Below are 22,729 nucleotides of genomic sequence, written 5' to 3'. Positions count from 1 at the left end.
GGAAATTGTATTACATAATCGGAAATTGGTTCGTTATATGGAAATGTATTTCGGTAAATTTCATTCGACTTGATGTATTAACGTAACTAAAAATACACTGGTCAATAGGTCGCTATTTTTTTTTTTTTTTTTTTTTTTACCGAAATATCTTCCTACGTTTCTACTGTACTGGAAATTATACATTCTATAGAGGCGTAGCCTTCGTTCGTTTAACCAACTGGATAAAGGACTGTTTACATTATCGACTGATCATCGAGCGAATGATAATCGTCGTTATAAAGACTTAAGATGAAAAATAAACGAACAAATGATCTCACACGCCACCGATACTAAACCGAGATTTTGTGTAATGTACGAACATAACTGGAAGCATTACGGAAAGTAAATGAACGCACGCATCCGCTGAATGCAAATGCTAAGACAACGAAGAGAGGAATCGACGATTGTGGCGTACGCGTACGGAGCAGAGGTTGGCACCGCGACAACGACTAGATACATCGCAGTCGTGCACTGTACGTGCAAATGTCTCCTTCAGCCTTTCATTCTCGTCCGGACTGCGTATCTGCATTAAAATAACGGCACCTCGGCTACGACATAGCCGGCAGTCGCCTAACGTGACTCTACGGCTTCGACCTCGAACCCACGCGGCCTCGTAGTCGACGGCCGCTTGCTTCTCTCTCGTTTCTTATATTAGAATAGGAGAGCAGATAACGCGTGAATTATTACCGCGATTGCATTCGTACTGATCCTCGTGCGTCTCGTTGCCCTCTGTCTCGCTACTCATATTACAAAAGACTCCGTGTATCCGAGAGAGCCGATCGAAAAGGAAAAAGAAGTTTCGCATACGCGGTGCACGCTCTCGATGATCGCTTACCAAGGAACGCTTTCGTTTCACGACATTCTAGAATATACGTGGTCATCGACAGTAGTAGAATACCACGTTCTGTCGTAATAGTCCATCCTTATGATCTTCGCTTATGTAGATACGTAAATAGCTGCTATTTAAATAATAATAGCTTATTATATTATTTAAATAATAGTTATAGTATTGTATATTTAAATAGTAATTAGTATGCGACGCATTTAACGTAATACAACGGTCGTTTTCGACAGTCCGGCTATGTATATACGTTATCTAATGGGAATATCGAGTAACCCGGTTCAACGATTCTGTATCGTGTACAATAAAAAATAATCGTTCGATCAAAATGTTTAATGCAAACTCAAACACGGATTCTGTTCGCGCGATTGGTATTACCGATTCGACCATTCACATTGTTCGCTGACTGGCATGTACGTATTGTATGTAATGTAATGTTGTATCTAATATACGTATTCAAAAATAGCAGCCTAGGGTGACGTAATAAAATTGATCATACTATATTAAAAACTAATCAGGAAATTATATTTTCATTATGTTAATCTTGCGAGCGGATATTCAGATTGTTCGCGACGAAAAAGTTTACAACATACAGTCTCGAGAATTCATTGTCGTCGAGGGATTATTTATCACGCTCTGTATATAGGCATCTGCCTGTTACAGGTTTAAGGCCGGCGATAATTTTACTTATAAACTGCAAGTTACGCCATTCCTTATCGTATATGGAATAGACGCATTCATTGGATAATAGTGGCGAGTAACCCTGTTACAGAATTCCGATGAAATTCTTTCTCTCTCATCGTCTAAACAGAAATATTGTCGAATAACGTATAAAGTTTAAAAGATCAATTAACGTATTACGTTGCTTATTCTCACCGCGTGAAAAAATCGTTAAATAAAAGATTTTTACTAAACGAGACAAATGTGCAACGTTTCTAGTAATTGCGTTGTTCGTGTTTAGCGATAAAAAAAATAAATAGTAATTTATTATAATGTGCGTCTGGTATGGATCGTTCCAAGTAACGAAAAGTAAAGAAAATAGCGTTATTGAAAGGCGAAATGCTTGACCCGCAGAAATTATTCAATCGTTTTAAAAAAATAACTCGTCGAATGCTAAGCACGTCGCATCGATATCAAAGCGCGTATAAAAACAATCGATAGATGAAAAAAGGAAGAAAAAGATGAGTTGACACGATGCGGTGTGAGGAGTGAGGACGACCGCGCGTAGATTCACCGCACCGTAACTACAGAATTTCGTTGGCGAGTCGTGTCGCGTACTCGCTGCCCTTTCGTTCTTTCCATGGCTCCCCTCCCGCGTTTCGTCGCCCCTGGCCTCGCGTGCTCTCTATCCTGCTTCTCCCCTGCACCTGGATCACGTTGCATTGTTCGGCCTGGCAGCGGATATACAGAAGCGAAATGGCAGCGGGAGAACCCCGAAAGAAAGAAGATCCAGAAGAAAAGGAGCAAGAAGGAACGAGCCATTGAACGAAGAAAAACGAACAGGCTGGGAGACAGCGGAGAGATGGACGTGGAAGGTTGGGAGGGGCGGAAGGTGGTAGGGTGTGCTCGGAGAAAAGACAAAGATAGACAGACAGACAGAGAACGAGAGAAAAAGCAGGAAGAGCGCGGGGGCTAGAGAGGTGTTTTTCTTCCAAAGGGGACTTTGCACGTTCGTCTCGCTAGCGGCGGCGGTGGCGACGGCGACGGCACGACGCCGTGTAGGAATCGGCCCGCGCACGCTTCTGGAGAGGGGACAAACGAGTTGTCAGTGTACCTCGAGAGAGTTGGGGTTGTGGTGGCAGTGACGATGCCAGAGAAGGGAGAAGGAAGGGAAGGAGCGGTAGTAAGCCGATAGGGGAGCGGAATGGAGCGGCTGGTTTAAGGGGCAGGGGAAACTTGGGACACGATAGGAGGAAGGGATAGAATCGAGTGGAAACGTGGTAGGGTGCTCTCAGCAGGAGGAGAAGGGCGTCAGCTGCGTAGAGGCAGCTGTAGCGGGGCCAGGGGGCAAGGGAAGCGGTTGGAACGAGGAGAGCTGAGTCATAGCACTGTTGCCACGTCCTCGCCGGCCTCGTTGATGCGTCCCAACGCTGCTGCTTGCGACGTTTGCGGCTTATGTCAGTGTCGTCTGCCTAGAATGGTACTGTTGGAAGACTTTCCGTGCCTTCCACACGTACGTTCAATAGAAGTGGCAGACTTGACGCTTGAGTATAGTCGTCAACGAACAGAATCAGAAAAAAACGGAGATAAAGAAAGATTCCATAGGTTATGCACAATGTTCAACCACGTTGTTTCATTTATTCTGGCATTGTAACTATTCCTACATTTAATACATTTGATATGGAACTAGCGTTATTAGAATTGCGATAGAATAAATTCGAAATGGCTAAGCAATAATTTGAACAATTTTCATTTATTTTGTAACGATTGGAGGAGATTTCAATGCCTTAGAAATATTTCTGACTGTACTAACTTGCTCGTAGTAGTAGGCAATATTTTTTATTCGATTCGGTGTTAGACCCAAGGCAGAATCACGGCGGGGTAAGAGGGGAACGGGAAAAAGTTGAGGAACAAAAGCCTTCTTTTCTTTGTTGTTATCCTGTAGTGGCCGTTCTGCATTGTATTCCTTTTTATTCTTGCCATTCTTCACGGAATCGTAGAACCTCCGTGTATTGTTAGATCGACACACTCACGGCGCTTGGAATTCCGAGATCTGGCGAAATATAAAGAATTCCAACCCGTAGACCTGCTTTTCTTCTACAACGCATGTTCTTTGTTAACTTGCTGGATACGCATGAAAACACTTATTGTTTATCAATGAAATAGGTGTTATACTTAAAATAAGTATATTATTTGTTAACAATCGGAACATGGAACGTTCACACCTTGTTTTTAGTGATGAATATTTGATCCATAAATTTTACTATAGGATTTTCAAGATTAATCGATTCGTAGAATCGGAATTTTACCTTTTTCTTTTCTCTCTTTCTCTTGCCCATGCGTGCACACACACACACACACACACCTAGGATCTCTTAACCGTGGGCCGATGTATTGATTTCCTGTACATCTCTCATTTCAAACATAGAAGGACAAACGATCATCCGAGTAGATGCCATGAGGGAGTCTTGAGATTCGGTTTCTCAGAAGAGAACTTTTTTCCGATCGTACATGGGATGCAACGTAACACAAATAACGATATTTCCCTCGGCCGAGGAAATCGTCGATGCCGAGAAATTCACTGTTGTTTCAGGCCCCCCCAAAAATTGTGTATCATCGTTCTTATTGGATAACCAATAGCGATATAATGAAATCCTAGAAGCGGATCACTGAAAGATTGGGAACTTTGTAAACCGATGAACGTCACACACTCCAGGCATTCTACGGAATTATCACTATTTTTCTCCCTGGGCACGGTGAACGTTTATATTCCATTCGTAGACTTGTTCGAATATTGTTAAACGAGTCAGATACGAGCGGATTTATCGGTGTTTTACAGAGTCGTGTACCACACATCGATATGGATAGAAAATATGATTCTGACCTAGAGACTTGAAATTTATGGAAAGTCATGCTAATGTTTTCACATAGAACTCTCGTTGTACTTTGGCGGCTACGGAAAGAAGAAACGAAGGAATCGAGTCTGGGAGCGAGTCTGCCGAAGTAAAATTCCTCGACAAGCACAACGCGAGCGGGGATTCTAGAGGAGAATATGGATACGGTTTGCGGCTCGCTAGCCAGCCAGCCACCGTGGCACTTGCTTCTCCACCCTTCCCCCCTTTCTCCTCCTCTTCCTCCTTCTCCTCTGGCCTTCTATCTTATTTCTTCTTCTCTCGTCACTCCCCTCTCACCCGCTTTCACTCATGTGTGTCAAAGAAAAGGACGTTTGCCGTGGTATGTGTGCGCACCAAAGAGACTTCACAGTGCTACTTCAGCGCGATTGTATTCGTGTACATGCGCGCGCATCCGTTTCTCGCATGAGAATGTGTTGGAGAGGAAAAGAAGAGGGGAGGTCGAACAAGAACTGGGTGGGATGGAAGTCTCAGAGGCACGATGCACAGACCACGATTGCTTCTCTTTTGTAAAATGTCATGCAGAATAACGCCCGATAATGATATTGCGAATTGATCTGTCTGTCGCTTTTCACTCGATTCGTTTTGTTTCTTTTTGTCCACTTCGTCCGTCGATAGAATTACACCCATAATGGTTACGTTTGATACTGTAAAAAAGGGACGAAATTTCGAAATAACACTCCACATATATCACACATTAAACGATCCGTGAATATTCGAATTAGAAAAACGTGTACTCTTGGTCGGTATTACATTTTCGAAGAATAAACACGCAAAGTATGGAATAGAAATGACTCGTTCCGAGAGTCACTTGCAAACAGTACAACATCGCCACCGCGGCTGCCATTTTGTAAAATCTTCCAAACGATGCGATACTACAACTTGTACGAGATGAATCCAAAAATTAGTTTTTGACGAATTGTTTTTAAAATGAATCCCGACGAAACGAAGTATAATACCGTATTACACACGACTTAACCTTGCCTCCCGATACGATCAAAAAATTTTCGAAACAATTGAGAAAACTAGGAGTATCGAAACCCGTTATACGAAAGATACGCGTCATCTTTTCTCGCTGTCGAATCACACGCATATGGAAGAGTGACCGACCACGCCCCATTCGGAACGACCCAACATATCACGATGTAAAAATCGCTTGAATAGAATAAAAAAGGAGTCCTTTCAGTATTCCCGTTTGAAAAAACATGTTCACCGTTCCTTGATTTCGTAACGGTCTAGTAAATATTCTGCGCAGTTAATCCAAACGTACTTTAGCGTCGATGATGTGTCGTTCGATTCTCGCGCATTTTCTCTCTCGCGTTATTACTGGCGCCTGTGAGCGTGAAGAACAAACAACGGATTATTGTGATATGCATTTTCCGTTGATATAAGTATTAGAAGCTGCGTTTATGGTCCAAGAAAAAAAAACAAAAGCTTCCTTCGAAAGAACGCACAAGGAAATACGTGCGACTCACGCGAGATTAGACGAACAACTCCCCGAGATACTCCGAAACCGTTGAAGTCTTTGCGCTTGCGCGTAATATTCTTCTCCCAATCGGCCTATCAAGACGCTCGACTCCCCACTCCAATTCAGTAGCCCTACCTCACCTAGTAAGTCCGTTTCTGCTACTCTCGAGCTTTTCTGTACACAGGGTGTGCCAGAAACAACTTTAGCTGTTTGTTTTCTTTAATTTCGCCGAAATTCAATATCTCCGTTCTTTATAAGGTGAAAACAAAACGCAGTGTCTTTAAGTCTACCGACTCGAAATTGCAATCGAGCAAAATAAAAGAGTTATACCGTAGCCATTCTTCGAAATGAATATACTTATCCGCTGAATCCGTTGAAAAAAGTAATTTACCCACGAAACTGCTGCGCAGTTGCCGGCACTATGAAATAGATTATGTCAAATCCTGAAGCGTGAATATCGGAAATTTCAGTTATCGTAGGAAATTTACGTTAGTTCGAAATTGAACTTGATTTCGTGATATTTTCACTTTTTCTTTGGTTCGCCTATATGTATATCGCCTTGTAGATTCATTTGCTGAACTTGAAATATTCGATGAGAAGTATCCGCAAAAATTTTTTACCTATAGCGACCTAAGTACAGCGAGATAAGAATCGGATCAAAATTTTATTTCATTTTGCAATTAATATCAGTCAATATCAGCATATATCTATCTTTTTTCAATTTCATTTTTGCTCGCGTCAGTTCGAGGAGAAAAGAAAAAAGCTTCCAGGGATGAAGTATTATCTCTTATCTCTTCCTCTTTGAAATCCTAAACGATCCTAATGAGTTCATTTTGCGTTATTGACGGAATTACCGTACTATATTTTGCATTATCATATTATAAAAGCTGTAACGTTTATAAAACTCATATCCTTGACGAATTGTAAATTGAATATTAAACCTCAGACTACTTTTATTTCGTTCTATATTCATAGTTCACTTTATCAACTTTTCTTCGGTACTTGCTATCGTTATACAGTACACAAACATTACCTATACTTGTAACATTCTTATATTAAAGAAAAATGTTATTTTATGAAATTGTTATTTTTTATTATCTTTTTTATCGCCTACTGTGTACACCTGAACAAAGATCACATCAGTGCACTTTAGACTTGGAAGGCTTACTATCCCTTCCTTCTTGGTTTATTTCTTTTATGAGTTTTCACGTAGTACGTAATATTTATCGGGTTTCAAGTATATGTTCTTCTTGATGATATTAACAGATCAAAGTACTTTAATAAAAAGGCCTAGTTAAAGAAATTTATATTTTATAATATAAAATATATTAGCATAGACCCCTTCCATGTACATACATGATGTAGCTTGTCCGAATTGTTGGTGCGTGGTACATACATGCTTTTCTTGATATTTCACGATTAAAATGGTTGCCAATAAATATCTAAATAAATAACGCGTTATCTGGAATGTTTACAGGTATGGACGCGTGCAGAGCGTCAAGCTCCTGCCGCGGGGCGAAGAGTGCCCTGTGGATGGAGGTTCCGGTGGTTCCCTCGGAGAAGGTAACGAGGGTGGTTCCGGTTCCAGTTCTGGGAGCGGTGGTAGTGGCGCGGGCAACGGTACCTCAGGCAACACCGGGGGTGCCTCCGCGACGGTGGCGTTCATGGATATCAAGTCCGCAGCGAAGGCCCACGCGACTGAACATACCTTGGACGAACGAGCCCTTACCACACAATACTACGAACCACAGCATCTTCAGCACAGGTTTCCCTCGCACGGGTAATCATCATATTGCTCTATATTCAATATATATTCGTAAGTTTCCCAAGTTCGTAGCTTTGAAATCATAGTGAGAAAGTGTAATAAAATATAATATTTTTTCTCAAAAGTAAACCAAATTTTAATTACGAAAGACTAACGATCGATAGTTGTGATATAAATGATACGAGTTGCATTATGTGAGAGTAGGTAACACGTTGTAACCTGAACTTAATTGATATTTGACGATGAATAGTCTTTATCTTCGTATTTTCTTCATGGGATAAGTCTCAAACTTGGAAATGCATCAAAATTTGGATACGCAAATCAGTATAAGTATCAGTTTGTATGCTACGATGTTACGTTAGTCTCTTGAGTTACAAGATATAAACATTTTCATGAGAATTGTAAAAAGTTTGCAAGCTGAAGCAGTCGAATAATTTGGTTGCTAAAATGAAACGTATAAATGTTGGTTTTTGCGATGAGTCACGTCGCGAGAATTAATTAAATCGCACGTCACAGGAAGCAGGTAAAACGACATTGAAATGTCGTTACGGACGAACGGCTGTTCCATTATCTCTTATTTCTAACAAAATTCACGTACAGTCTGCGTGTATTCATTACGATTCTCTGTCCGTTCTAATCTCGCGCCGCATCCCTTCATTTTACGGCTTGGTACTATTGTTGGATTTATGCGTTGTGTCGTCTCCATTTATCAATATATACAATCACTTTACATGTTATGTACTCTTTCATATGATATATTGCACAATGCATTAAAACATAATATACAGAATAATAAACTATGAGATTTTCATCTTAGGCGTATTCACTCCATTCAGGCTTCTTTTCCGCTAGTTATAGATTTATTTGAAAAGTGTACGCGATAATAAAAAGACACGTCATTCCACGCGAACATTGTCGCGTGTATCTTAACCTCTTGCAATGTTGCGGTCAAGGTTGACGTCACGTCGTGTTTCATAATGTTTACTTTTTGTTTCGACTTAAATACTACTACTAAGTTGGAAAGTTGATGAAGGAAAAGTAGACTTGGTCGGATATTCGTCTAACCTGTCTTTTTTCAAATATTTTCCGTGTACGCTAATAGTTAGATTTTAATTAAATCGAATAATTTACCAAAAAAAAGGTTTTTAATAAAAACTAGACGAGCAATCTTTTATGAGAATTATCTTGATAATAAATACAAATTTCAGAAAATTACGAACGAAACTTGCGAACACGACAAGTCTATAATCGATAAGAAACTTAATTTCCTGAATTGTTCGTGCATTCATTTTCTGACATAAAACGACCTTAACAACGTTTTCCACGAAGTGGGACAAATCGAACGTCTTTAATAATTCAATAAAATATTCCGTCGTTTCCAATAGCAGTTTCGAAGATATATTCGCACGCGTTTTGAATGGATTCGGACGAAATCGAAATAATCGAACACGCGTTAAACGCACAAAAGACAATGGAATAGCGCGATGAAATTTATCTCCGCGTTCGAATTGTTCGTTTAATAATGAGTTTCATAAATTAGTGGAATTCTTAAAACGAACTCATGTTCCAGTATGTATCATACATGCATATATATATTCAAAGATGAAACGGTACAACAAACTCGTTCGAACAATTTTCGTTATCAACAAGGAAAGCAATTTATCCACGCTCACGACCCATAATCTAATTAATATTTCGATATAATACCGATAAAGCCGTTTGTTTTTCTTAAATAGCTGATCGTATTCATGTTTCTCCACGCTACGATATAATAAATAATATCGAATACCTACCACTGAGTTTATTTATGAATATATTATGCGCATTATACGAAACTTTTTGAAACTTCGTTAGCTCTATAATGATATACGACTATTATGATTATAATAGCGAAACTTGAAACTAATCCGAAAATGCACATAAGATTTGCAAGATATTTATTGCAAGCACGCAGTTAGTGAAGAATTAGTACAATATGAATCGTAGTCTTAAACATGCAATTAATACTAAAGATGGGTTCACTACATATTTTGGCTTAGTAATATAATGAATAGTTGATGGCGCAAATACTTTAATGATCTTTGCAAAGTGTAATTTCTATATACTTCTTCAGATCCGTTTCCAATTTTACCAATATAATCATGATAGCGTTTCGCGCTACAGTGCTAATGGAATTTCAAAATGTTTCCTATAATATGCACATGAAAAGTTTCTAGGAGTGTTTGAATACTTTGAGTCACTGTATATACCGATATCGGTCGTCACGAGCTACAGCTACGCGTGTCACGAAATATCGCGTTCGTGGAAATAAACCAACCGATAATCGATTGGCGGAGGCCGGTTATCGTATTATTGTTCGCTGGCACATTGACGCATTTCGATCGTAATCCATATTCACGACGGGGCCACTCGTCGAAACGTTTCTGCCACGCACTTGTTTTACCAGGCCACGTGATATATACGGCGTATCTCGACTATTCCGATCACCGTACGTGTTCCAACTCTCCAAGAATCACCTTACAGCGCGGCGTACACCATTACGCCAGCGAGACTTCGTACTTTTTCCGTGCTGCTCGTCAACCAAAAGATAGACCTTATAGGTTACCTCGTTTGCTTCTTTCATCGATCCTTCGTACTCTCGGATTGATCGTTTTATCGGGACTCGAGAACAAAATATAGGCAATGTACTCTACCAGCATTCGTCGCATACCTTATCCGCGCGCACGACAGCGTCGCGTTTCCACGAAAAGTCAGGTGACCGTGACGACGTGGTCGTTCGCGATGTTGCCACGTCTGAGGATCTGCGCGCGCGCATTAGCGCGCGACCGCCTCTCAACCGAGACGGAGGGGTGGTTGCTTTAGTTGGCAGTACCGTAGTACCAACACCTCAGGCCTTATGCTCCCAAACACTGCTACATAATTCTTTTCGAACTAAGATTTCGTATTTCATTAAAGGTTATCATTTTGGATACTATTACGTTAGATAAAGTTGAATCTACATTGTTTCGGAGGAACACGACGGATGAACATGGGTTTCATCCACGTTTCATCCGCGTATGAAACGTATGAAGTAAATTCTGCTTAAGTTCGACACGTTACAACATTTTTTTAGCATCGTTAAAATAATATAAATATCATGGACCAAAAACTTGTCAACAGTGCGAAAATTTTAGACATAATAGTACGAAACAAGGCACCCAAATACAATATAATATTTTGCAACAATTCAATGTTACGGCGTAGTTTCATATATTTATTTACATATTGGCGCTTACAGGGTGAAATTTGTGTGGCATTAACGTGAACGAGAAATTTACACAGCGAAATAAAGCTTAAATCTTTCGTGATAATCCAAATATCTGCAATTAAAGGAGAGAAGACAAGTACAATGACTTACGTGATGACACGTTATTAGCTAAAACTGATATTCTTTACTATCGCTTTATTGTTCATAAAATCTATCGTTATTTATTAAAATATTTGGAAATTTAAGAATATTTCTGAGGAATGATATGTAAGTGAATTATAACTTTCGTAGAAATTTAATTGTATCAGAGCTTTTGTTTTGTTCGAATCAAGCGTAGAAAAACTACATTATATCTTTTTACTGAATCTTTAGATTTGACGATATAATTTTGTGTTTGCATCGTTCGAAAATAAGGTACATTGTACTAAGCTTGAACGCGTTAGATACGAGTGGATAAAATGGTTACGGATCAAGCGTGAATCACACATCGAAATATGTTTTATGGTGTTTATTAAGAAGGTGTTTAATTAGTCCACGTATTATGATAATTATCGAATAAGTAATAGAGGTGGTCGCGGTATTGTCCCGAGGATGACATCAGTGTTTAAGGTATACGAATTGATAACAAGGTTTACGATTTGTATATGAGTCATCCATATGTATAGGGCTAAAGTGCGTGCTATGATTTCTTTTTAATCCGGCTCGTTTTCAACGGAGCGATCTTCGTATAAGAAAGATTTTGATCTTGCCGAGTCTTCGACTACGGTATTCTTGCGTTCATATTATCAATATCGCTAAACGTTATATATCGCTTGCAAAGTGTAAATTTAGCAGTAGGTGGCGTGAAACGACTACTTATACGTACGAAAATTACTAATTTTATCTACTGTGTTCAACTGTGTTATCAGCGGACATAAACGTGCAGAAACACGTTAATACGACCCTGAAAATATCTTATCGGCCGCCATACCGTACATGCCAACTACTATTTTATGACAAACTTAAATGCGCGTGATTCTAGGAAATCAAATACGTCGTCCGTCATAACAAAACGACATTGCGCTTTCCGTGGGTAAACATTGATATGCAGAAAAAGCTCGCGTGTACTGTTGGTAGGAAGAACGATTTTCTATGCACGGTTCTCGTTTCGCGTCTTCGTAATAAGTTATTCGTATCAGTCTTATATCACATACTCAGGCCCTTAATGGCGTTACGGACAGGAATTGCCGTGTACAAATTTTTCTTACTTCCCTTATCTATGATAAGCTGCTCTCGAATCGATACATGCGGCGTTATCACGTTTGACATAGACGTTAATCTTAATAAGTTAACGATGACGCAAGGCTTCCCTTCTTTTTTCCCTTCTGTTTTATCTGAAACTGTTGGAGCGCGATCTCCTAAATAAAAAGGTCGAATCGATAAACCGATGTGATTCGGAACAACGGTCAGATCGTCCGTGAGAGTGGACTTTTTCGAAGCCGCGTGTTTTCCCTGCTCAATCCACGTCCACGATATCGAATTGCGATCGGTCGCGTGACCGATACCGTATATCGTTTTGTCCTTCATACGCGAACCGATGACTTTATACTCGAGTGCACATGTTTTTCTACACTGATCGCCAATCGCCGCGCACTTTTTCCTCCGGTTTCTTTTTTCTCGTGCTCGTGAACCGTTCCAACTCATCATATTTCTCGGCGGCGAACTCGAACGAAACAACACGAAGTTTATCTTCGATCTACGGTATCGTGAAAACGGCCTTAACAGGTCCGTCGTGTACGTCTGAAACTCGATTTAACGTGCAGTTTCGTCGAGTGTGACAGACGCGAAGAAAGAAAAAAAACGTGGCATGCGTAATAATCGGCATACGACTACGTTAAATTCACGTAAAGCGCGTACGTACAGTCTTACGATTTAAATAAAATTTCGTACGATAATGATTTTACGAACGTGTTAAACATTATGCCGTATTAAGCTTGTTTACGTGGCACGAAAGGCATTGTTATTCCGCCGATCGAGATTACGCGACCATTAAACGATTGTCATCGATCGAAGTACTGTTTTATCACCTGGGTGCTCTTGAACGATAATCTGCCAAACAATAATATCAGTGAATCGACGAGTTACAAGTTATAGAGTACAGATTTCTGTATGAATCTATTTATAACGTAATCGTAAGTGCCAAAGAAACTTGTCCTTACGAACATCCATTAAAAAGATTGTTACTTCGCTGAAAGAGATGGTACTTACGTGGCGTTCTTTTCGAGTTTACTTTGCTCTCGTGCGAGGGGAACTTTTACGCAATTCGCGGTGAACCTGAATATGTAGTCTGTTTGCATCAATTATTGCCATTGATTTCGAGTCTGCAGTTAAATCGACGTTATTCATCGGATATGAAAGATCTGCATTTCTTTATTTTTTCTTTCATTCGTCTATTGGAAATTCGAGCTAGACTAACGAGCAACCGAATTAATTAATAATTTTAGACAATAATGGTACATCGTATTTATTGCTGTTCCTATAGCATTTTCACCATCTTTCATTAATTTACACTTCATTGTCCTCATTTAATATCACGATTTTAGTATCACATATTTCACCATTGCATTGCATTGTATTGTCACGTTAATTCTGTAAGGAATACATATTACGAAACACACTTACCTTAGATTACTTAACGTGAACCGATTGGATTGTTTGTTTATATAAAGTGAATTTTTGTTTGTGGACGATTACCATCATAATGAATCGATTGCATATGGTGGATGTTGCAACTATGTTGTAAACGTTATTCAAATAAAACTTAGCCACGTATACGTGGAATTTCGAGTACCAAGAATGAGATTCAAATATTTTTACAAACGTTATAAGCCAGGACGTAAAAAGTTAATTTGCAAAATTTAGTCGAAAAGAAATGGGAAGTTAGTGGAAATGTTATGGAAGTAGATATCCATAAAATTATAATCACGCTAATCGTATTCGTGTTTTATATTAACTTTATAGTACAAGATTATTTATTTACTATGCAATTAAAATTAATATCTACATTTTTGTATAACCAAAACCAGTATTAAACGAAGCTTCGTTGGCGTCTATTCCCATTACCTGACCACTTACCTTTGTCCTCGAACGTATATACAAATTTTCTACGCAAAAAGCTACAGATAGCTATTTATTTAAGATGCATGTTCTAACTAGCGTATTTAAAAATATTTCACCCAAGCTCTGGCGAATTTTATTTACGTTCTACGCGTGGAGCATTCGATAGCCGAAATGAAAGGTTCTTTCGATCTTGCGAGAATGATCTCACGGAAAAGGAAAAAACGAAAAAAAGCAGAAACGGCCATAAGAAATAAAAGGAGGGAAAGAAAAAGGGTGTCGCCTGGGTAACGGAAAAATTTCACAGCCGCAGCGGATTGCTGGAGGTTCGCATGGCAACGTCCTGGCTCCTCTCGCAGGCAAACAAGATCGTTCGAGAAACGAGAAACGGCTACGCGTAATGCAGCCTTTAAAGAGATTCAGGTCGAAGTTTCTCGCGAAGGTGGGAGATAAGCACGCCGGTGACCGTATGGTAACGGAATGAACGTGAGGAGGCGTCGGGAGAAAGGCTGCTGATTCTTCGCCGTGATTATGCCTCGTGCATGCTGTTAACGTGTCTTGAACGCCATACAACGGCTCATCTACGTGTACGTGAACGTGCATGCACGTTCGAACACGAGCGATATAACTCGGTGGAAGACACACACACACACACGGCCAACTTGGACGCAGCGTCGTGATAACAAGCCACGTTTTTGAACTTTGATACCCTGATGAGTATGACCGGGACCGATAAAGACGTAGGAAGAACGGCCGTGGCGCTTAAAGCAGCAGGAAACGTTGCTAGTTTTTGAAACGTCTCTAAGCCTCAGCTTCAGGTTGTTTTTCATTTCTCCGATACAAAGGTTCGGAAATTTATCACTTTCGTTAGATTCTTATTTTTACGGTACTGTACGTACGTTTCGTGTCTCGTTAATAGTTTCGTAGGTATGTCATTCGGATAACACAGAGGTATCTCGTTTAGTCGAAATAAGGAGGAGCAGACAGTTCGGATAACTGGACTGTTCCGATGATAGTAAAGGTTCAGTAAATAACTATTCTCACCAGTTTCTCTTATTACGTACTATCAAATCGTAGAACGTAAGTGTTTGGAATATTAGAACTTAAGTGTTAAGGTGTCCTCAGACAATAGATGATATTGTGATTATTTCAAGGTTTTCAATGGAAATGCGATTTGCGGGTAAATATTGACAATAGACGTTAATTGATAGTTCGAGGGCACCTTTAAGACTTTCTCTTCCTTAACACGTAGAGTTTATTTTGCATAAAAGCTAATGATTATAAACATTAATACACCCATTATAGGAGTAGTATAATCGAAGTGTGTAATTGAAATTACGCTCGATCCTATCTCGGATAGTACAGACTCGGTGTCGGTATTAATTTGCTCGTGCAAATGAGGTGCGTATAAACGAAGTTCTGCTATAATCGATAATCAAACGTATAATATAGCGTAATAATATAGAAATATAGGATAGAGGAATAGATTTCTTTTAAATTCAACAGCGATAGGTCGACGGCATCAATAGCGTATACTTTTAAGTTTCGAGCAAGTTAACGTTAGGAAACAAAGCGGTCCAATGCTTGGCGAGAACTTGATGGAACGATATGCATATAACGCGAGGAACGTCACCGGTATGATCGATGTCGTCGACGTCAAGGGATCTAGAGGGAATTTCATTTTAAAATTCGCTATACGGACTTTCATTTTACCGCGTTAGGATAAGTTTGTCACGTATCTTCAAACAGTTTGTATCTCTCTTGTCGAGCAAGGAACTACGCTTGCGAGTTACATTCGATACGCGCATTATAACGATAGAAGGAACGCTTGAAGTGTATTTGTCGGTTGCTCCTTCATGCTGATTAAGATCAGTGGACGATATTGGTATTTTAACGTACACCATCGGGAGCATAGTCCGATCGTTGATCGTAATTTGCTTCTCAAGCCGTATCGATAAAACAATTTTGGACATGTGGTTAAAACTGTTCCGTCAGTCATCGAACCGTATGACGATACTTGACGGCTCGTCTATTTCGAGCGTACTCTAACGATCAAAAAATAAATCGTTCGCTCTACTACGATTAACGAAGGAATTCCTACAAAGGTATACAACCTACAACTTTTGCATTCGTTGTATCGTCAATTAGTAGGAAATAACGATGCGAGAAAGGGATCCGATTATTAAGGAAAATTTCTCGGAACGCGGTTCGTGAAAAGAGCGCGCGATGATTCTAAATCACTATATACAAAGCTTGAATTCTGTGTGGTAGAAACAGATCCGTGTAGTATTTGCGACCAGTATCGTTCCATCGTTTAATTTAACGCGATCGTCGCGTGTTGCAGAAGTTCGGAGGATCATGGATCCGGCGGGGGTAGTGGCGGAGGAGTCAGCGGAGTGGTCGGCAGTGGCGTCGCCGGTTCCGGCATCGTCAGCGGCAGCGTCGGCAGCGGAGTCAGCGGCGGCGGCGGCGGTGGCGGTAGCGGCAGCTGCGGCGGCGGAGGATCCGCTAATGGAGGCGGCGGCGTCGGAAGCGGAATCGGCAGCAGCAGCGGCGGCAACGGCAGCGGCGGCAGCGGCGGCAGCGGTGGCGGTGGCAGCAGTGGCGGTGGCAGTGGCGGCGTTAACGATAGAGAAAGGGACCGAGAGAGGGAGAGGGAGAGGGAGAGGGAAAGGGAGAGGGAGAGGGACCGAGAACGAGACAGAGATCGGGACAGGGACCGGGATAGAGACCGGGAGAGAGAGAGGGACAGGGAGAGGGAGAGGGAGCGAGAGAGGGAGCGTGAGAGGGACCGAGAGCGAGAGAGAGGCGGCGAGGGGTTCGAGTCACGTGGCTCCCACGGCAGTTTCTACAGCAGCGAACGAAGCAGTCGAGGGGTCGGTTCCGGGGGTGGTGTCGGCAGCGTCGGCGGCGGCGGCGGCGGTGGCATCGTCGTCGGCGGCCATCCGGCGGATCCTACTCCCGGTGATCCTGGCGGCTACATACCCCGCGGCCGTCCACCTCCTGCCAGCTCTTATCACGTGACATCGACCAGGGCGAGGGATCGGCTCTACTCGAGAACCGGCCCGTACGCCTCCGGGCCGCCGCCCCCGCCCCACTTAGATCGTCATCGTGGTGGCCTGCCACCGTCCTCTTGGTCGGCCTACGAGTCGACGACCTCGAGGTACGGGAACGCACCGCCGCCACCCTCGCCTGCCAACAACGACGCCTACCAGGACGAGCAAGGTAATTGCCCTTATACGTACCGATGCACCACATCACCCACACCTCTCACATTCTCTTCTACCATCGCGTGTACAACACGTTCGTTTCCACCTTTGCGTCTGCGTCCGCGTCTACGTTCGCGTCTGCGTCCACGGAGTCCGCCTCTGTGCATCTTTTCCTCTGTAAGTGGACGCCTCTCACTTTGACTATGCGTTTCTTCTTTGCTTTTCTTCGTTCCATTTCTTTCGTCGATGCGCGCCTCGGGTCTTTCGCGTGCGCGTTTCCGCGCGATCGCTGGCTCACGCGGTTCTACCTGCGTTACCCCTGCTCCTGGAATACACGTGATTCCCGCGATCCTCGGCATTTCCAAATTCTCTCTTACAAACACTTTCTTCGGGTCATCCTTGCTCTTAAATTCGTGACAAACGCGTATCAACTTGCAGATCGTAGAAATGGTTTCTTCCACGTATCCGAATAATTCGAAACTTGCACGATCTGTGTTTCGCGGTTCGCGTCTCAACGCCCCCCGGACGCGACCATCACCCCTTCCTCCGGTTCCCCAATACACGCTTGGGTAGCGTTTTTCGCGCGGGAATCACGACGATCCAGCCAAATCGAGGGCACGCTTACGCGCCCGCGTTTCAGACTATTTTAGCCGCGAGTGGAGCGCGATGACCGTACGCGCGCGCTCGTTAATGGTACCACGATGCGACTCGAGGCGTGACGATTGTTTTGATAGTTTTAATTACAGAGGCGAGGAGAAAATTGAGAAAGAACGGTTTACGGGCGGCTTCGCTCTATACGAAAGATGAAAAAGGGTATTGTCGAGGTATGGGTGATGGTGGTTGGCAGAGACGCGGCTATTCTAATTAATCGCGTAATATTAGCGTTAAGAATTATGCGATAAGGGCCGTTACTGAAACAGATAATAACGATAACAAAATATACGTGTGTAGATTACATTCGTCGTCTTGTTCCACTAGGCGGCGGTGGAGGCGGCGGCAGTAGTAGCACCGGTGCGCTACGACAGCACAAAAAACAGCGTAGAAAATCGCGAAGCGGAAGCAGTTCACCGAGTGGTAGTAGCCGCTCCGGTAGTAGCAGCAGCAGCCGCAGCGGTAGTTCCGCCGGCAGCACTTCCGGGGGCAGTACGTCGCCCGGTAGTTCGCCGCATCGTACCGGAAATGCCGCCGTCACCGAGGACCGCCGGCCGCTCGCTATTCGCGTGCGTAATTTGCCGGCACGCAGCAGCGACACATCCCTCAAGGACGGTCTCTTCCACGAGTACAAAAAACACGGCAAAGTGACGTGGGTGAAGGTCGTGGGGGCGGCCGGCGAGCGATACGCCCTGGTCTGCTTCAAGAAGCCCGAGGACGTGGAGAAGGCGCTCGAGGTGTCCCATGACAAACTGTTTTTCGGATGCAAGATCGAGGTCGCACCTTACCAGGGTTACGATGTCGAGGACAACGAGTTCAGGCCGTACGAGGCCGAGGTCGACGAGTATCATCCGAAGGCGACGCGGACGCTCTTCATCGGCAACCTTGAGAAGGACGTCACCGCGTCCGAGCTTAGGAAGCATTTCGAACCTTTCGGCGAGATAATAGTAAGTTGGTCCATTGCGACGAGTTCGATTAGACCTGGAACCTAAAAGGGAATCAGGTTTAATGGAAAAATCTCTTTAGATCGAAAGTACCGATGCGTTACAGTTTCAAATAGGGAACTCGAATCAAATTTCTACGTACAGTTGCTTTCTCCAACGAAATCTATTCGATTTTATAATCAACTTTTACGTCATCGTAACTTTTATATCGTCGCGAGCGAGTTCAAGTATGAATTAAGCGTTTCTTCTAGGTATCGAGATGTTAGATAGAGGTGTTTAATAGCATAGCGATTAAAGCAGAATCTTTTCCTAAACTTTGTAACAAGCGTCAAAGTAATTAAAGATGTAATAGTAGCTACGTGTGACGTCGAATGACGTGTTATAAAATTGCTTAACAAATAACAAATAACACACGGTCTTTCTCTCTTTCTCTATATATGCACGCGTGTATGTAGACTTCTGTAACTCTAATTCGATGGTAACAACGTCCGAACGGAAGCTTATTGGAAAGTTTTGAGAATCGGATGCGATCGAAATTTATGACGCGCGAATTGTTGTTGTTCGAATATTAACATTTGAACCGGACGTGAAACAGTCAAAACAGAATTTTGAAATTTTAATTGTTCCGTGAATGTTCCCGCGAATAAGACGATACTTTAAATACGTCGCTTGGCACCAACCAATTGATACTCTTATACGAATAACCGAAACTTAAGCGTTACGAAATAGAATTTCTTAGATTCGATTGCATTTCGATTCCTTAGTATATCATTGTTCGAATAACTTTTCTACTTTGCACTATCGTATTTTTGGCTTAACGATGTTTTGCCACCTCTTCGGTAATGTTCGATTCTTCATCTTTGTTCGGACGCAAAATGCTTCGTTTCGTAGGAACTCGAACGAAGAGTCGGCCAACAGGCAAAAAAAAAAAAAAAAAAAAAGAAAAACGCCGGCAATGGCGTCAACAAAGAGTTAAATACCATATTTGAATGTTACAGGAGATAGATATTAAGAAACAAGGCGCGGTGTCGAGCTATGCCTTCTGCCAATATTCCGACATCGGTAGCGTCGTTAAAGCTATGCGATCGATGGATGGCGAACACCTGGGTGCGAATCGAATAAAACTCGGATTTGGAAAGTCGATGCCTACGTCCTGCGTATGGGTGGACGGTATCGGAGGTAATTATCGTAAAGAGTTGTATCGATTTCTCTAAAAACCACCTATAAAATTGTATAGTTTACGATTTAGAAGCCACCGAATAATTTTTCTCGTCGGACAAAATTGCTAATGATCGAAATCGCTGGAGGCTCGCGAGGATAGGATGTTCTCTAGACTGGTTAGACTGGTCTTTGAAGTGATTGCAAATTGACGAGTATGACCGTATTCTAAAAACAAACGCGTACTTAGAGCGCTACAGCGCCATCAAACTCGCGTCTTTCCCAACGAATATCTGAATTATATACGCGCGTTTCAAGCTCCGCATCGCTCGATCGCGTCTCATTACGATCATTTGGCGTTACTTATAGACTACGTTTAGGGCTCTTTCGATCTATCCGTAGTATATTTTCATACCGTTCATAAATAAACGTACGACTGGAAACGCGTTACGATTTCAATTGCTAGCGATTTTTCGACAAATACGTAGGAAGAGAACGTTCTCTTCGAAGTATGTGCTAATGATGCGTTAACCATACGTTATACGTTGTTTCAGATTGTATGTCAGAAAAATACTTGAACATGCAATTCCATCAATTCGGACCTATAAACCAGGTGGTCGTGGATCGCGAACGTGGACACGCTTTGGTCTTCTTCGAGCAGATCAGCTGCGCACAAGCCGCCGTGAAGGAAATGCGAGGAGCCGCTCTTCGTGGACGCCGGCTTCAAGTTGACTTCGCCTCCAGAGAGTGCCAGGAAACGTTTTACGAGCATCTGGAGCGACAGGGCATCGCTGGGGAGAAACCTTGGGACACGAGGCCATCTCCGGCGGCGACCTTCGATGTCTCGTATGTATAGTTCTCACATCAGAAATAAGATATTTTCTCACGACGATTAATTGTCGAAATGTATCTCGGTATTCTTACGTTCTAAAGTAGTTGCTTTAAATCGTTCTTTACCATTGCGGCGAGTGTTTTACTTTTCTTCGTCATCTGGATGTTTCCTCCAACTGTGTTAAAATTGGCGGAGATCGTTTTTATTCTATCGCGGTATCGGCCGATCTCGCTGAAGCGTTACCATTTTTATAAAACTCTCGCAACGAGCTGCAGCTCTGGAGGAGGACACGCGATGATTCGATACTTTAAAATAACCATGGATTAAGAAATTTTGTTAACCATGAAAAAGTCGTTGATTATGATCGTACTTGGGCAACGAGGCGGGTACTAAAATGGCTGAGATAAATGGAATGCTCTCCGTAGACAAACAAACATGTTTTGACGAAGAATTTCGAATTACTATAAATGCTACATAGAACGTCTTGCGATGTATGCGACGAACTTTTCCGCAATGTTTAGCAGATATTTTCGTACGAAGGACGCTGCTCGCGTTATGGATTAAGCTGCACGTGTTATCAAGTTGAGAGAGAAGTAAGATACTGCACGTATTTGCAGTTAAACGACAATGCATCTTTGTTTTACCATTTTCGTGTTTTCCGCGTTCGAGAAGATTAGCTAACCTACCTCAAAATTTCTCATTTGGCCATCGTCGACGCGTAAAAACAAAGTCGTACACTGCAACGTGTTGAATTTCAACAATTAATCCTTCGCAGTCGGCATATTTTTCTGGTCACACTACCAACTTAGTCGAAGCATTTTTAAGTTGATAAATATTTATCCTGGCCGTCCAATTTCGAAAACAAGTAAAAAATTTTTAATTTCGTTTACTATGGTAATCAACCAAATAATAATTCGAGGGATAGGCAGCTGACTCGTTTACATCGACGTTTCTGCGTCAGCCTGCTCAATACAAAAATTACTCGTTTCATTGTAGAATGCGTACAACCTATCGAACGCGAAGGTCGCTGCTAAACATTTCAGAAAAGGCAAAGAATACTTGGCAGACGAGCTCGCCGTTATACAGCAGAGAACATGAAATATAGTACACCCGTTATTTGAAGGATTCCTTGCAGGCGGGAGCGCAGCAGTTTTGACTCCGGGGTGACGGTTTCAAACTCGAGTAGCCGATTTACCCGGTACGAAACGCCCCCGAGGTCGAGGACGGCCAGTTACTCTCGCACGTCCGGAGGCGGAAGCACACCGGGTGCCAGTCCGGCCCACCCGACCGCGATGTCTCGCAGCAGTAGGCGCTCCTATCAAGACACCTACTACGACGGCGAGTATACCGAACCAACACCCCGTCGATTCCGCAGCTACGACGAGTTCAGCCAGGGAAGCGGGGCCAGCCACGACGACTATCAGAGCAGCGTGCTCGGCGATGGAAAGCTGAACGACGACGATTGTCCACCTCCTTCGCGTCGACACGCGGTTCAAAGCGTAGTAACCAGCGTGGATCCACCGGCGCCGCCTCCGCCGCTGCTACCACCTCCAGATATCAGGCATCTTCAAAAGGAACGGGTACATCTGCTGGAACAACTGGAGGAATGTCACAGCAGCGGCGACGAGGTCGGCTTCGCGCCAAAGAAACGAGTGAAGATGGATGGGACGTCCACCGCCATACTCTGCGAGGACGACGAACCCGAGATCGCCTCGTTGCTCGTTACTTCGCACTCCAGCAGGAAGGGTATGGATATCCGACGAGTCAGCGACAGCAAGGTGGTTGTGCATCATGGTACGAGGAGAGGAAGCTGCGACGGGCGAGGTCCAGGACCTTGCAAGCGTCGTCGCGACGTTACCAGCAGGTAACATGGTTTCTGCGTTGTTTTATTGATATTTTAATTAGAC

At 42.7% G+C, this 22,729-nt stretch overlaps 1 protein-coding gene and 1 long non-coding RNA gene across 6 annotated transcripts in view; one reads left to right on the top strand and one right to left on the bottom strand.

Annotated features, from left to right (window-relative positions):
* Nucleotides 1-22,729, top strand: part of LOC117154154 (uncharacterized) — a 119,174-nt gene that overhangs the window by 79,703 nt on the left and 16,742 nt on the right. For 2 of the 5 annotated variants that reach the window (XM_033328872.2, XM_033328867.2), the window contains exons 2-7: nt 7,398-7,700; nt 16,373-17,253; nt 18,189-18,835; nt 19,831-20,011; nt 20,545-20,836; nt 21,946-22,686. In XM_033328872.2, the coding sequence (XP_033184763.2) occupies nt 7,398-7,700; nt 16,373-17,253; nt 18,189-18,835; nt 19,831-20,011; nt 20,545-20,836; nt 21,946-22,686 (3,045 nt within the window). The remainder of the gene's footprint in view (nt 1-7,397; nt 7,701-16,372; nt 17,254-18,188; nt 18,836-19,830; nt 20,012-20,544; nt 20,837-21,945; nt 22,687-22,729) is intronic. The other 3 variants (XM_033328868.2, XM_033328870.2, XM_033328869.2) reach the window with 3 other exon arrangements.
* Nucleotides 3,147-5,955, bottom strand: LOC143305181 (uncharacterized). Its single transcript, XR_013061929.1, has 2 exons — nt 5,723-5,955; nt 3,147-5,099 (listed from the first exon to the last, which is right to left on the bottom strand). It is a non-coding gene; the product is annotated as an uncharacterized LOC143305181 (long non-coding RNA).

Source organism: Bombus vancouverensis, chromosome 3, assembly GCF_051014615.1.
Source record: "Bombus vancouverensis nearcticus chromosome 3, iyBomVanc1_principal, whole genome shotgun sequence".
Classification (NCBI taxonomy): Eukaryota; Metazoa; Arthropoda; class Insecta; order Hymenoptera; family Apidae; genus Bombus; species Bombus vancouverensis.
This window is presented reverse-complemented; position numbering and strand designations above follow the sequence as displayed.